The 14944-nt window shown below is 41.4% G+C and overlaps 1 protein-coding gene across 1 annotated transcript in view; it reads left to right on the forward strand.

Annotated features, from left to right (window-relative positions):
• The window catches only part of NCKAP5 (NCK associated protein 5), a 962745-nt gene that overhangs the window by 852838 nt on the left and 94963 nt on the right, over positions 1 to 14944 (forward strand). The window contains 3 exon segments of the mRNA XM_044242595.1: positions 698 to 4467; positions 5196 to 5373; positions 12658 to 12733. Coding sequence (XP_044098530.1) covers positions 698 to 4467; positions 5196 to 5373; positions 12658 to 12733 — 4024 coding nt within the window.

The raw sequence follows: 14944 nt of genomic DNA on the forward strand, positions 1-14944 counted from the left end.
CTTAGAGTGGAAGGGACCATAGAGATAGGGACCCACTTGCTTTTCCATTTGCCCTCTCTACCTCTCAGAAACACTATACAGTGAGGCCGTATCTGGTTATTTCCTAAGTGTACCTTGAACCTATCTTCATGATTCAGGTCTTTGCCACCCCACTTCTTCTACCCAGAAATCATTTCCCCCATTTATCAACTAAGACAAACTTACCCTTCATTCAAAGGCCAGGTAGGTTTTTAAAAAAAAAATCAAAACAGAGCAAAAAACTCCTTATATGGAGTTTTGCATTTCATGGTTTTTCTTAGCAGAGGTTTGATTTCTCTCCTCTGAATTTCTGGAGTTCCTACTACATTTGTGTTGGTCAATTATAAAACACAAATACCCTTGGGTATTGCTCCCTTGACTTCTGGCTATTTGCACCCAGTCTCCTCTCCCCTGCTGATCTACGTGCTCCTCGAGGACAGGCTTCTTACCTTCTTACCTTCTTACCTACTACTTCAATATACCATGGGTTCCTTAGCTCAGAAGCGGGCAAAACAGAGATCTGCTACATTGTTAATGATTAATTTGCATTAAATAATTAAAGTGTGCATTTATAAATGAACACTTAACTGCTAGAATCAAGTCTAATGACAGACTTTTCCTTTTTACAGTTGTGATCCACGTGGTTCAGTGATTTCTGATACCTACTTTTCTTTCCTAGAAATCATCACAAAACTGGGATAAAAGGCTAAGTATTGACTCTTCACTCCCGAGTGGCTTTGCTAGTCCTACAGATGAACTACCTCCAGCTCGTATCAAGGAAAGTCACATTTTGGAAGGACTGAGAAAGCTACAGAAACGTAAAGTGCTACTTGAACCCCCATCGGTGATAACCAAATGGGGTTATAAAGATTGCATGAACTCCAATGAAGGGATATATTCTCCAGGAATTAAGAGCAGCAGCCTCAAGGACTATCCCCCCTGCAAACCAGCTGACAGGAGGAGCCCCTGCAAGGAGCCCCATGAGACATTTGTTTATGACACAGATTCCCACGATGATGCTGACGAGGACTCTTCCTCCTTACCCTTGCTCCAGGCAGTTCCAAGCCAGGGCTGCAGGCTGCTGAGTCGTAAATTAACCCACAGTGTTTCTGACAGCCTATTTGGCTGGGAGCCGAATAGAAAACACTTTTCAGAAGGCACATCCTCAGTTTACCCAAGGGAAAGGCCTGAAAAGCTGGCCAGTTGTGCCAGCAACTGCCCCTTGGAGAGGAAGCTGTGCCCGCATGCACAGATGTCTCAGGTACGGAGAGAGAGGGAGCCGTGCGACCCTGGTTCTGGCCATGTGGCTCTCAGTCTCCAGCTTTCGGACACCGATGACAATGAAGCCCTTGACGAGTTGCACATAGGTAGCAGTGACGAGAAAAGCCCTTCAGACTTGTCACTGACTGCCGACACTGACAAGTCTATGGAGAATCTGGACATCCTCATGGGATTTGGAAAATCTCAACTTGGGTCTCCCGAAGAGGAGGAAAAACAAGTACCCATCCCCTTAGAGAGTCGGCCAAAGACATTTAGCTTCATTAAGCAGCAGAGGGTTGTAAAAAGGACTTCTTCAGAAGAATGCATTACTGTCATCTTTGATGCTGAAGACGGCGAGCCCATTGAATTCAGCTCTCACCAGACAGGCATTGTCACCGTTACCAGAAATGAGATTTCCATCAACCAAGCCCCTACTGGACCCAAGGCAGAACACACTGAACTTTCACCTCAGGGAATTGCTCATTTACAGCCGGGAGCTGCTGCAAGAGACTACACTTTCCTAAAGAGACCTGAAGAGGAAACCAAGAAAAACATTCCAAAAAGTGACATAGATAACATTGCGGTGGCCCGCAATGGTTCCTTCAGCCCCAGGACAGTAACACAAAGTCCTCAGCGACAAAGACCAGGCAAACCAGCATTGAATTTGTCATGCCAGAGTAGTTCTAGGTCTTCGGTGTCCATGGGTATCTATCAAAAGCAGAGTCTGACAAAAGTCCCTGCCAGGGGCAAGGCTTCACCTCAGAAGTCAAAAATAATGGAGCCTGAAGCCTCAGCAAGAGTCCCCTCCTCTGGCCCCGTGTCTCTTAAAAAATCTCCAGCCTTAGCTCCTGGGAAACTCTCCCGATTTAAAAAGACTGAGGGCCCAGCACCCCTTTTTGATTTACATATGGATTCACACATTCCAAAACACCCCAGCCAACTGCCTCATGACTCCAAAATGTCCAGCAGAAAAGACTGGGTCCCATGCTCCAAGAGTCAGGTTCCAGCGTCACAGTTGCTGCCAAGGTCCCTCACTGAGCCTAGTGATAATGGAGAATCCCTGACGAGGGAAAAACACTGTGACTCTGGGCCAGAGGCAGGGGTGAAGTCACCTTCCCCCCCACCCCGTCCAGACAGGTCAGGCTCCCTTCTCGTCAGGCCCAGTTACGACTATCTGCCACCACCCTCATCAGCCAAGCCTGAAACCAGGGTCCCCAGTGAAGCAGCAAGGACTATGTACAAATCCCCCCCTCTGAAAGGACCCTCTGCTCCTATTATTTCTTCTAATCAGATCCTGGCAGAAGTGCCGGGGAAGAAACCTTCTGTGGCCTTCAGAAAGCCTGTCTTCACTCACCCTCCACCCTCCACAGAAACAGTGATTCAAACCAGATGTTCTGCACATACCCCCTCCAGCTCCTTTGCTGTGATGGCCCCAGGGCCCCCAAAGGTCTCCCCAAAGAGAGGTGTCCCCAAAACTCCACCTCACCAAATGCTTGGGACCACACAAATGGACACTGGGTTACGGACTCCCAAGAATTGCCCTTCAGCTCATGAGCCACTGGAAATCCTGTCCTCCAAAAGTGTGTCTCCAGGAAGAAAAGGACAGCTGAATGACTGTGTTCCCACATCAGCTAAGCCTTCTTTCTTAGGGGTGAATGAGGCACCATCATCTCAGGTTAGCAGTCACTCATCATCACCGTCTTCCAAAAGCCATAACACCCCATATGGTTGTCCAAACGCTCATGAGAAAGGTCTGAAAACTCGCCTCCCAGTTGGGCTCAAGGTTCTCATGAAGTCTCCCCAGTTACTCAGGAAAAGTTCCACGGTGCCAGGGAAACATGAAAAAGACAGTCTGAATGAAGCCTCTAAAAGTTCTGTGGGTGGGAGCAAGTCTAAGCCGGAGGACGCGGGGAATCCAGTGAGCCTGGAGACCATAAGGGATGAACGAAATGTGACTCCACTGGGTTTTCAGGCACAAGACAGGCTGCCTGAAGGGATTCCCCTGGATACAGCAATGCCAGAGTCATTAGAAAACAGCGTCCCTGGGGCTGATGGAAAAGATGGGGTAGAAAACAAGTCCGTGAAAAGATCCCTCTCCTCCAGTAAGCCACACCTAAAACCAGCCCTAGGCATGAATGGGGCCAAAGCCCGCAGTCAGAGTTTCAGCACTTACTCAGGAGACAAGCCCCCTACACCCCCCATGGAAGGGCCCGGCAAAGTTCGAACTCAGATTATCACCAACACTGCTGAGAGAGGCAATTCCCTCACCCGGCAGAGTTCTTCCACGGAAGGCTTGCCTAAGACCCCTTCTTCCCCCATGTATGATGGTCTTCCCGGTGCTGGGAGGCCTCTGGGACATCCCTCCTCCAGGCAAGGCTCCCCCAGGAGTACAGGCAGCTCCAGCAGCCAGCATGGGAGCCCAAGCAAGTTGCCTTTGAGAGTCCCTCCCAAATCCGAAGAGCTCCCCACCCCATGTGGAATGGAAGAAGAGGAGGGTTACCCCGAGGGAGGGGGCCCCAGTGAGGCTGTCCCAGAGGAAACAAGCAGCGACCACTACAGATATCCACCCACCCCAACAGACTGCCGACAAGCCCTGCAGAATCCTGGGAGGACACAGCATCCGACCAATTTTGAACCGAGCAGGACATCCAAGCTAGAGATTTCTGGAAGGTGTCCAGATACTTCTACAACCAGGACTGGCGCTGTGAGCCCCGAAGCCCCCCTCTCACCTACAATTGAAGAAAAGGTCATGTTGTGCATTCAGGAAAATGTGGAAAAGGGCCAAGTGCAAACAAAGTCCCCCTCTGTGGAAGCAAAGCCAAAGCCCGGGCCTTCTTTTGCCAGCTGGTTTGGTTTTCGGAGTAGACTTCCAGCTCTCAGTAGCAGGAAAATGGATGTCTCCAAAACCAAAGTGGAAAAAAAAGATACAAAAGGTTTGGGGTTTGGAAACAAACAACTAAAATCAGAGAAGAAAAAAGAGAAAAAGAAGCCTGAGCTGCAGCGTAAAATAGAAAATGAATTTACCAGGAATACCAAGGTGGCGGAGAGTCCAGACAGTAGTTTACGAAGCAAAAATGATCTGAAAACACCGCAAGGCATTTATGACCAAATGAAGTTTGAACCAAGAAATAGACCCAGTCCTGTTACATGTTCTAATAAAGATACGTTTATGACGGAACTTTTGAACAGGTAACGTGTTGGCGAAGGGAGGGTGTGAAATGTCAGGGGGCTCCCCCCACCGAAACTAGGAGAGTTGTTGACTTCCCACCCAGTAAACCCTAGGCAAGCATGTTTTCATACAAGCAGAAATGCAGAATAGCAGTCTTTTCTACATTAGCCAGAATTTAAACAATGAAATAAAAGTTAGCAATAAAATGATAATTTAGTCCATGTTACTTTGTTAACCAAACCAATGGTCTTTGAAATTAAAGAATGGGAAGTTTTATCAAGGTTGATAGAAATTCAACCTATACTGGAACCGTGAATGTACCCACATGGCATGAAATGGAAGAAAATTATACATACATTTTAAGGTATGCCGACCTCATTGATTGTACCAAGCAAACGTATACTTAGAAACGTTGCAGAGGTAATTACATTTCCCGCTGATCTTAAGCCAGACTTGTGTTTAGCAATCACTCTTCGGTGGCTTTTATTTTGCTCCCTCCTCCCCCCACCTCACAAGCAGTTAAAAAAAATAAAAATAAAAATAAAAATAAATTTTTGTCAAATCTAAACTGACACACTACTGGAATGTCAGATGAAGATTTGATCAAGGCCACTGACAAACATTTATCACTCAAAGGTTTAAAGACAAAGAGATACAAAGAGGTTACTTTAAACATTAAAGGATTGGGAAAAGTAGTGATTGAAGAAGAGCAATGTAATTTATCAGAGGAATCACTTTCTACCTGCAGAGTTGATAAGAAAGCAGCTCAACAGACAGAAAGTGGATCAAATAATGTTTCCTGCAGGAGTGTGTTAAAGGGCATCTCCCAGGGCTCCTGTCTCACCAGCAGCTCTGCAAGCACTCAAGGAAACCACAAGAAAAACATCAAAACCAAGGCCGATGTGGAAATACTGAAAGGCTCCCTGGTAAGTGCTCCACCCATCCTGGTTCCGAAGTGAACCTGCCTGGGTTCTTTCTACCTTTGCTGTTGGAAATGAATGAGCAAGAGATTGGGAAGGGTAGGAAAGTTCTGGAAAAAGGAGAGAAAGCTGGTGACGGCTTCCCGCAGAGAGGTGGCAGCGAGATTGCCAACGGGCCGCTCTTTCCGGCAAGGCTGCTGTGTTAGCTCCCTTTCAGGAGGACGGTGGAACCAGACAGTGCTGGCAAATGACACTGTGATGTCAGCTGTCATCTTCAAATTCTACTCCTGTGCAGGGGATTTGTTTGATGATCTCTTCCTTCATTCCCAGTGATACAAAAAGGAAGGAGCATGGTTATGAAAACCAAAAGTGCTAAACAACTGGAGAGAATATTGGCCATTTTGATGATTCAGTTTAAACACTATTCATTTTTTTGGAAGTTCTGTCTATGTACCAATTCCTCTCACCTAGACAGGTGTTAAGGCCAAGAAATCTACTTTGCAGCTTGACTCCCTATTATACAGTCTCAAAATTGTGAGGTCCAGAACTCAGGAGGTAATTTCCTTTAAAAAAAAAGAAAATGGGTGAAAGGGCATTTTCCATTTCCCTATCACTTGCTAGTTTCAAATAATAGTTTTGTTTTAAAATCTCCTTACATTCCTTCTGTTATTGCATAATTGCTTTGGTGATGTACCTTGTTTCTTTATGTAAGTTTTGAAGCACTTACATAAACAAAAATATTCTTTTTACAGAATTACCGTATCCATACATTTTTGTACTGCAATCAAAGAAATTGTAAAGTATGCTACCTGCCACCATTTTCTTAGGGAAACCTAGTAATTATACGTTTTTGGTTGTTTTTTGCTTTTTGTTTTTTCTGGAGTGGTTTAGGGGTGATTTTAGGAATAACGATTGGCATTACTACTTATTAAGAATTTCATAGACGTGTTTCAGTTGACAACAAATGTACACGTTTCTTTCAAAGAGCTCTGGACTCTGAGGAGCTGTAGTCTTTTATATGAAACTCAGAAATCCTGTGGGAACTATGTTCTTCGCAAAAAAATTTTTTTTTCTTTTCCCCCCCTTTTCTCTTCTGGGCTTCCATGGTATCCTCCCTTCTTTGAAAACATAGATGTCCCCTGCATTATAAAAATCACAAATTATAAGCATATCTAAGACTGCCCTTGTAGTGTCACGGAAAGGAAAGAGAGAGAATGAACGCTTGGCAATGTGCAATATGCCAGAAATTCAATCCCACTGATCTAAAACGTTGATAGCCTGGCAGAGCCCTTATCGGAGGCACTCAATTTAACTATGCCCCATTTAATATGTTTCTGACAGCTTAGGGTATATCTTCACTGCACAGAAGTACCAAAAAAAAAAACCAAAAAACAAAAAGACCCTCTATTTGGCTTTTACAGTTTCATTTTTACTTTCTTGTTACTTCCTAATGCTAAAATAATTTCTGTGCTTTTCGTCTCTCGTCTTCAGTCTTTCACAGTGTAGTAATAAGTGTCCTTTGGTCCTTTCAGAATATCTACAAGAAACACTCTTACTGTTTTGTCTAAAGTACAAAGATTCCCTAACCACCCCAAAATACATAATCAATTGGGATATGCTAATTTTTTCTAGTTAGCTACAAGAGGAAATTAGTCATGCTGGGAATCTTTTCCATATAGAGGAATATTATTAACCTGGATAGCTGACCAGCCAGTCTTTCTTTCTTTCTTTCTTTTTTTTTTAATGTAAAATGCAATGTTTTTTGTTTCATCTCTGTAATGATCAATGTGGAGTGGATGGAAATTACTAATTTAAGAGAGGACATTGCCATAGTCTCCTTTGGGACTAGTACAAGACTAGCGGTGCAAATCTATTTATTATATGTTATCAGCTTACACAGGAAGTAAATTAGATGCAAAATAGGACATATTCTAATACCATAGCACATTGATGGGAATACCCATGAACCTCTTAAAATTCAGAGTTTGAGGGAATTTTCCGCTGGTAGGGCTCAAGGTAAATTTGCTGTCTGATTAATTTAAACTATGTTGCAAAAGATTCTTCTCATTGTAGTCACTTGGGATAGAAACAAGAACTGCACATAATACATGTCGTATGTTTTTGGTTTTTTTTTTTAATAAAGTCACTGTTCAAAATCTTATATCACCATCTCTTCCCTTTACAAACCAAGACTTTACTTCATTATAAGGGTCCTCAGGGATTTTGATTATTTCAATCTGTGGTGATTATGATACAAAGATTATTTCCATACATACAGCTCCTCAGGGATTTTGATTATTTCAATCTGTGGTGATTATAATACAAAGATTATTTCCATACATACAGCTATGTATGTAACTGACCTCCATTTAGTCTGCTACTAATTCTGTATCCATATCCATTTTCAGGATTCCTACATACATTTTAAAAAATGCGTAAAAGTCCCATTAATTCTTTGCAGAATTTAATTTTTTTTCTCCTTTCAGAGCCTTAATTAGAGTCTTCTGTCCCCATTTAGGCCATCATTTACAGACCACTTAGCTCTAATTTTTGTGTAATTTAGACAAGGGCCATGTTACTTTGTACTTTTACTTGAATTATATAAAATCATTATAAGAGGGAGAAAGGCATCCCCAGGAAAGATTGCATTGGTATTAAGTAAATAAGCAAGAAAGAAATGCGTTCTATTGCAGCATGTCATAAGTCCTTCCTTCCTGTGGATTCAGATAATTTTGTGGAATGAGAAGTCTCAAGGGAAGGTAGCTCCAGGCTCCTGTTTAACTATCACTGGAAAAAATAAAAATTGTTAACAAAATTAACAAGATTGTATACTTTCATCATGCGCTGGGAAGAGATGGCCTTTTCAATATTTTAATTTAAATTTTGAGTATTTTTTTCTCCCAGTGTCCCATAGTCTGAAAAAGAAAATCACGTATGCTAATACAAAAGCATCAAATACTATTCCATTAAAATGGTACTATGGTGATGAAATAGGATAAAATAGTACAATAATTATGAAAATTGTTATCATCTTATTAAGTTCTGCAAAATGTTATAATTTCAGCATCCTTAATTGAACAGTTCTGTTCTAAGTGCTATTTTGATGCTAATAAGAAGCATGCATATTTCGCCCTCCTCCTGCAAATTTTTCTAAATGACTAACTTTTCTAAAGGTAATGCCTTCTGGAGTTTTCCTTCCAAAAATTACTTCCTGTCTCACTTAGGTTCATTATGTTCTTTTCATTTGCAATAAACTTTGACTGCAAAATGTCTTCTTGGGAAGCAGTTCCCAAGCAGTTCAGTTAGAATGAGTCAAGGAAGAAATGTAAGCAGAATTTCAAATGAAAGTTATCCCCAAATGTTGGGTTTAATTCTAAAAGTAATATATAATGTAATATGTGTGTGTGTGTGTGTATATATATATATAAAATGTACATACATACATAATATATAATGTACATACATACATTATATATATGTTATATGTACATTGTATGTGTGCATATATATATGCACATATATATATATATATATATATATATATATATATATATGGTGAATTATTTTCTCCATTTTCCTCCAGGTTCCTTTGTAAGCTCCTTCCTCCCTGTGCTTTCTAATAATAGGGGTTAGTAGAATATAATGGGCACAGTGACATTTAATGGTTTCTTGTTAGAGATCAGTATTTGGTACAGTTTTTGACTACAAGGGCAGAGCCCAAAAGATGGACAAGAGTTGAAAATGCACCATTACAAGGCATCCAAAGAACTGACAACAAAGTTAAACCAAAAATAGCCAAGAATTATTGCCTGAGTTACCTGTAATTTCTTACCAAATAGAATATTGCTGGACATTAATTTGTATCAGTTCCTGTTAGAACAATGGCTGAGAAAATTCTGTATCTGTAACCACCATTCTTTTCTGAGCCAAACTTCTTGATTTTGTGAAAACTCTCATCTTTGAAGTACTTTGTCTCATGAAGATCGTCCCAGTTGTCTCTATCTTTGGCGAATTCTTAATCTTGCGTTGCCAGCCCCTTAGTCCCAGGAAAGTTCCCACAACCTCTCACCAATACCCAGCCATTGCATGATTAAGAGTGAAAATTAATTTTAAGTTCAGCCTATGAAAAATATAAATAGTAAGGAGAATCAACTGTCAAAATAAATTATGCCCCTCATTTCCATAGGCAAACGGATTTCTTTAAGAACCGCCTTGCATTGAAATCTATTTGTATAGATAATTAGAGCCAACGAGTATGCCATTCTAAGGCACTCCCCCATTTGTCATTCCTTGGCTGATTTTTCATCTATCTTCTTCGGATTTTCCTGTGACGGGTCATCTGCTCCTCATGGGTCATCAGCCCAAGAAACATGAAAGAACTAGGGACCTTTCCTCTGATAAGTCCCCCGAGGCCATATTTAGCATTTGCTGTTAAGCAAATAGAGCCCTAGGAAAGTTCTGACAAGCAGCTGACAGGTAGGACTATAGGACAACTTTTTTTTTTTTTTTCCCTTTCCTCAATATGATACTCAGAGAAGGGTGGTAGTTAAGTTCCACAAATGGATTAGGGAACCAGAAGGGAAGGGAAGCAGAGAATTTAAACACACACACACACACACACACACACACACAGAGTCTCTGAAAAATTTTGCTACTCTTAAATAAGAATAAAATTTATGTATACATGGACTACTGCCTACATATCTAACTGCCAGACACTAACAGCAAATAGTAGTTCTTTGGAAGGTCTGGGAAGGAGGACTGTAACAATATGGCAAACTCTGAAAAATTTAATTTTGGCAATGAATAGGGGCCAGAAATGCCCACTCTAAAACCGAAATCCTCTGTGATCTTGAAGAGATCACTAACACTGTATGAACCTCCTATCCTTTATCTGCAAGGTGAGAATCTGATTTTAATTATTGGATTCTTTAGAGTCTCACAGACTGATAGAGAGGATGATTCCCCAATAAACCAGCAGGTGAGCAGGGGATACCTTCAAGTATAAAATAGATCAGTGTTGGGCACCTGGGTGGCTCAGTGGGTTAGGCTTCTCTGCCTTTGGCTCAGGTCATGATCTCAGGGTCCTGGGATCGAGTCACACATTGGGCTCCCTGCTTTATGGGGGGCCTGCTTCCTCCTCTCTCTTTCTCTCTCTGCCTGCCTCTCTGCCTACTTGTGATCTCTGTCAAATAAGTAAATAAAATCTTTAAAAAAAAAATAGATCAGTGTAGAATCTAAAGGAAATACTGTTTTACATAACAGGTAAGAGAAAACATGAGACATGTTTTCGTAACTGTTGGTATGGGCTGAGAATATAGAGATTTCCTTGATGTCTCTCTCAATGAGGATGGAAGTTTCATTTTGGGTTGTTAATGGAAATGTAGGTAGTTTGAGATCCCTTTGTCGGTGGGTCTTTTGATAGCCTTGTCACAAACAGGTCACTGAGCTACACAAACTTTGGAAGGCAATTAAGTAGCATGTTAGCCTTGCTCATGCTCACAGTGCTTTTCTACTCTGCTGTCCATAAATGTCCACTACCAAAGTGTCCACAGACTTGATGAAGTCTCCCCCAACCCTTGCCCCATTCCCCAGCTTTCTTCCTCTGGACATGCTAAAAAACAGGGAAGTACCCGCAGAGCAGAGAGCTGATGGGGGGAAGAAGTGATGAATGTGACCTCTGGATATTCAATCCTTGGTCTCTCCTTGAGGGGTTCAGGAAGCCTTCTCCATACTCTCTTCAGTCTGCCACCTTCTGGCTCTCAGCACATCCAGAACAAGCACCAAGTATATTCTGATATTGGAATTGAAGTTATAAAATATAAATAATTGGTCTTATTCCATTAGATATGAAAAATAGGTAAAAAGTCAAAAGCTAAATCTAGCTCAATGTCAGTATGCAAACATATGAATTTCTATATTGTGAGTATGAAATAAGAGTTTCTTGGCATTCAGCTCAAGCTCCTGAGCAAATCCGCTGATGGCCTCTAATGTATGTGCCTAAGCAGAACCCCACTGCATTCAGTGCGCAGTTCACGTCATTGTCACTGGCTTCCCAGGTGACCGATGGGGATGTATTTTAAGAGAGTGTTTTAGGGTCATTCTGCCAACAACCACAAGCTGTCTTGAAATTGAGGCCAAGTCCACTGGCATAGTCAAAGGAAAATTTGAGAAAAACAAAGTGCCCACAGATGAACACAAATCTGCTGTCAGTTTTGCTGAGTTTGAATCCTGGTTCCACTACCTTGGCAATTACTTATCTGTTTCTTCAGGAGGAGGAGGAGGCTAACAGTAGCATGTAGCCCGCTCTGGGGAGTTGGAGATCACAGGCGCGAAATTTGTAATTGTGTAATACTGAGTAATCCGTAGTATTTCAGAGTTTGCCTTTTAAATAGTGGTTCGTATTGGTTGCATTGTTGCGACCACAGCCACTAGATTGAGAAGCAAGGGACATGAGTCTTAATCCCAGCACTTCCACTTACAGAATGTGGAAGGAAATTTGCTGGAGATCAGAATTCTCATTCATAAAACACTGACTTATTCAGGTCTCTCTAGAGTTCTGCCGAGTGCTAACCCATTCAGCATCTGGATATTTCAGCTGAAATAGAAGGGGAATGTTTTTGACCTAAAAAATCGATATAAATGTGTCACTGCTCTAGTTCACTAAGTATACATCACAGTCACCTTATGTTTCATCATAGAAAGAACAAAAGAAATCATTTTCTTAGAGAGTTACATTCCAGGAAAGGGTCAGGAGATCTAAGTATATTTCTTTCTTCTTATTAAAATAACTTGTGGTAGAAGTCACTGTCTCTGGAGGAATTATAATTCCTTTGACTTTAATTTTCCCTAACAGCTCTGTGTTATTGACTTTATTAAGTCTTAAAAGCCAAAGCTGTATCTTTAACATCTTATGGAGAATTAGGTGCCCTGTAAATCCTCATTTCCAGGTCTAGGGTTATGTTTCTGAAAATATACTCTTGCTCTCGTAATTAAAATTTGTGATATAGCCAAGTGATAGAGTAGGGGAAAGTAGAATGAAGAAAATATCTATGCTTGTATATGTATGTGTGTGTGTATATACATAGATGCACACACATACACATTCACATATATGTATGTGCAGGTATACGTGTTTACACATATGTGTGTGTATACATGTGTGTTGTGTGTGTATACACACCCACTCACACATATCCACATTTGTTACAGAATGAACCATCATTCTGATTGTGAACAGTTTCTTTCATATAACAAATAAGTACTTACATTATTTTCTTGTTGCTGCAGATAAAAGAAGCAAGTGTGAGCCTGCAGGAGGATGAAGATACAGTTGCAGATTCCACATTTCAGAGCCACATCATAGGTAAACATTTACATCTTGGTACATCTTTGTGGGTGATACTTTCTGAATGTGACCTTCTTTCAGACACAGTGGGTTCCTATAGAGCGTGTCTCACGCCTAGCCTCTCTGAGGACTGGGTCTTAACTTCTTCTTTTTTTTAAAATATAGTATTTATTTATTTGAGAGAGAGAGAGAGAGAGCACAGGGGGAGGGAGAAAGAGAGACTCTAAGGCAGACACCACTCCCAGTGTGGAACCCTGCGTGGGGCTCCAGCTCACGGCCCTGCGGTCATGGCCTGAGCCAAAACCAAGAGTCAGACACTGTACCTACTGCACCCCCTATGCGCCCTAAGGACTGGGTCTTCACTTCTCACACATGGTTATTTTTATCTTCTCGAATATTGGAAGCTACTGTAAAGTAAGTAGTTCAAAACCAGACCCGTCAAGAAAACATCGGTGTTTTCAAAGCAACACACTGTAAACCGATGAGAAGCAAGTCCTTGTGGACACGAAAGGAGAATAACACTGAGGACACATAACTTCTCTGGGGACAGCAGTCGACTTCGAGTCCATCCAGTGTCTATAATTATCTCAGGAAGCATTTACCTAACTACCATTGGTTAGAAAAGAGGGACGGTAGCTTTCTTAAATCGAACTTTTTTTTTTAATAGAGTGTGTTTTACACACAGAACTTCACGACTTAACTTTCTTCATCATTTCTGGGAGAACCCTGAGTGTGAATAGTCCTGTTTCTGGAATAAGTTTGATTTGTCAACTCGGTCTTGAAATCGTGCATCGGCCTAGATTGAAGGGACTCAGCTTCCCAACACACTTGCTGACCCTTTGCTGACCTGTTTTCAGCAGCCAAGAGGCAGCTGGTGACAGAGTAGTTGTCTGTGACTGTGATCCTTGTCAGGTGACGGAAGTGATGATACCTTCAGCTGTTCTGGGCCACCGTGGATGGTTGCAGAATTTGTTTTTCCTCAGGCTCTAGGAATTGCTGTGCGAGGAAGCATGCAATTATTTAGTATTGCACAAGATTATTTAGTATTGCACAAGACACCAAGGCGTGCTGGAGTAATTTCTACCAATCACATTCGGTATAGCAGTTAATAGTGAATTCCACATTCGAGGTCATGACAGCCCCCTTTTCCCCCAGATTTCTGGTTTCTGCTATGGTGAGTGTCCACTGCTTCTGTCCCTTCAGCTGCCAGCTCTGAGCCCCTCACCACTCTTGGAGCCCTGCTGGTGCACTCTGGGCCTGGATTTCTTGAATATGCAGAAGTCTTCTGCAAACTCTAATTTACAGTCTATCTCAAAGAGTTATTGTACCCCCCGCACCTTAATGAGACTGGCACACCATTATTATTCTTTGCATTTGTAATTGAGGATACAAAAATCTTAACACACAGCTGAATGAGTACAGTCTGAACAAGATTATTATTCCAAAAATACATCCTTTATTATAGTCGTCAGTATAAAATGCTTAAATTGGTATCAGTTGTGTGTCATTAGCTGATATTCAAGTTAAATACGGTTTAAAAACCTTCAAACATGACACTATGTAAAGCCCCGCTGAATCATCATTTTTCCATAATGAGGTGTTCCTGGGCCTATGAAATAACATATATAAAGATAGAGGCTGCGTGTTTTTTAAAAGAACTACAGTAATCTATCCTTTAATAAACTTCAAGTTTTTTTTTAGATTTGCATTGTTTGATATGATAGCTAGTAGACACAGGTAGCTATTTCAGGTTCAGTTTCAATTAATTAAAACTATATATAATTAAAAATTCAGTCCTCCATTTGCACTAGCCACATTTCAAGTACTCAGTGGCCACATATTCATGGTAGTCTATATGAACATTTCCATCATCACACAAAGTTCCCTTGGAAAGTGCTGCTTTCAATTACTCTCAGGGAAGTAGATTTGAACCATATTTCTGACAGCGGGCTGACTTGGTCTGCACACAATGTAGATTTATCTCCTCAAACTAGGGGAGAACTATGTGATAAGCTGCTCTTGGCTACACGTGAAACAACAACGACAAAACTGACCAGCCGTTTTACATAAGTAATGAAGTCATTTAACCATCTTACACAATTAAAAATCTGGAGGAAGGTAAATATGAAAGAAGGCTAGTAGCTTAACGATGTCATCAAGAGCCCTGGCTTTATGTACTCATCTCTGTTGTCTTTGGTTGCAAATTGATTCCTGACACTCTAGGCATTC

This window comes from Neovison vison, chromosome 3, assembly GCF_020171115.1.
Source record: "Neovison vison isolate M4711 chromosome 3, ASM_NN_V1, whole genome shotgun sequence".
Lineage (NCBI taxonomy): Eukaryota > Metazoa > Chordata > Mammalia > Carnivora > Mustelidae > Neogale > Neogale vison.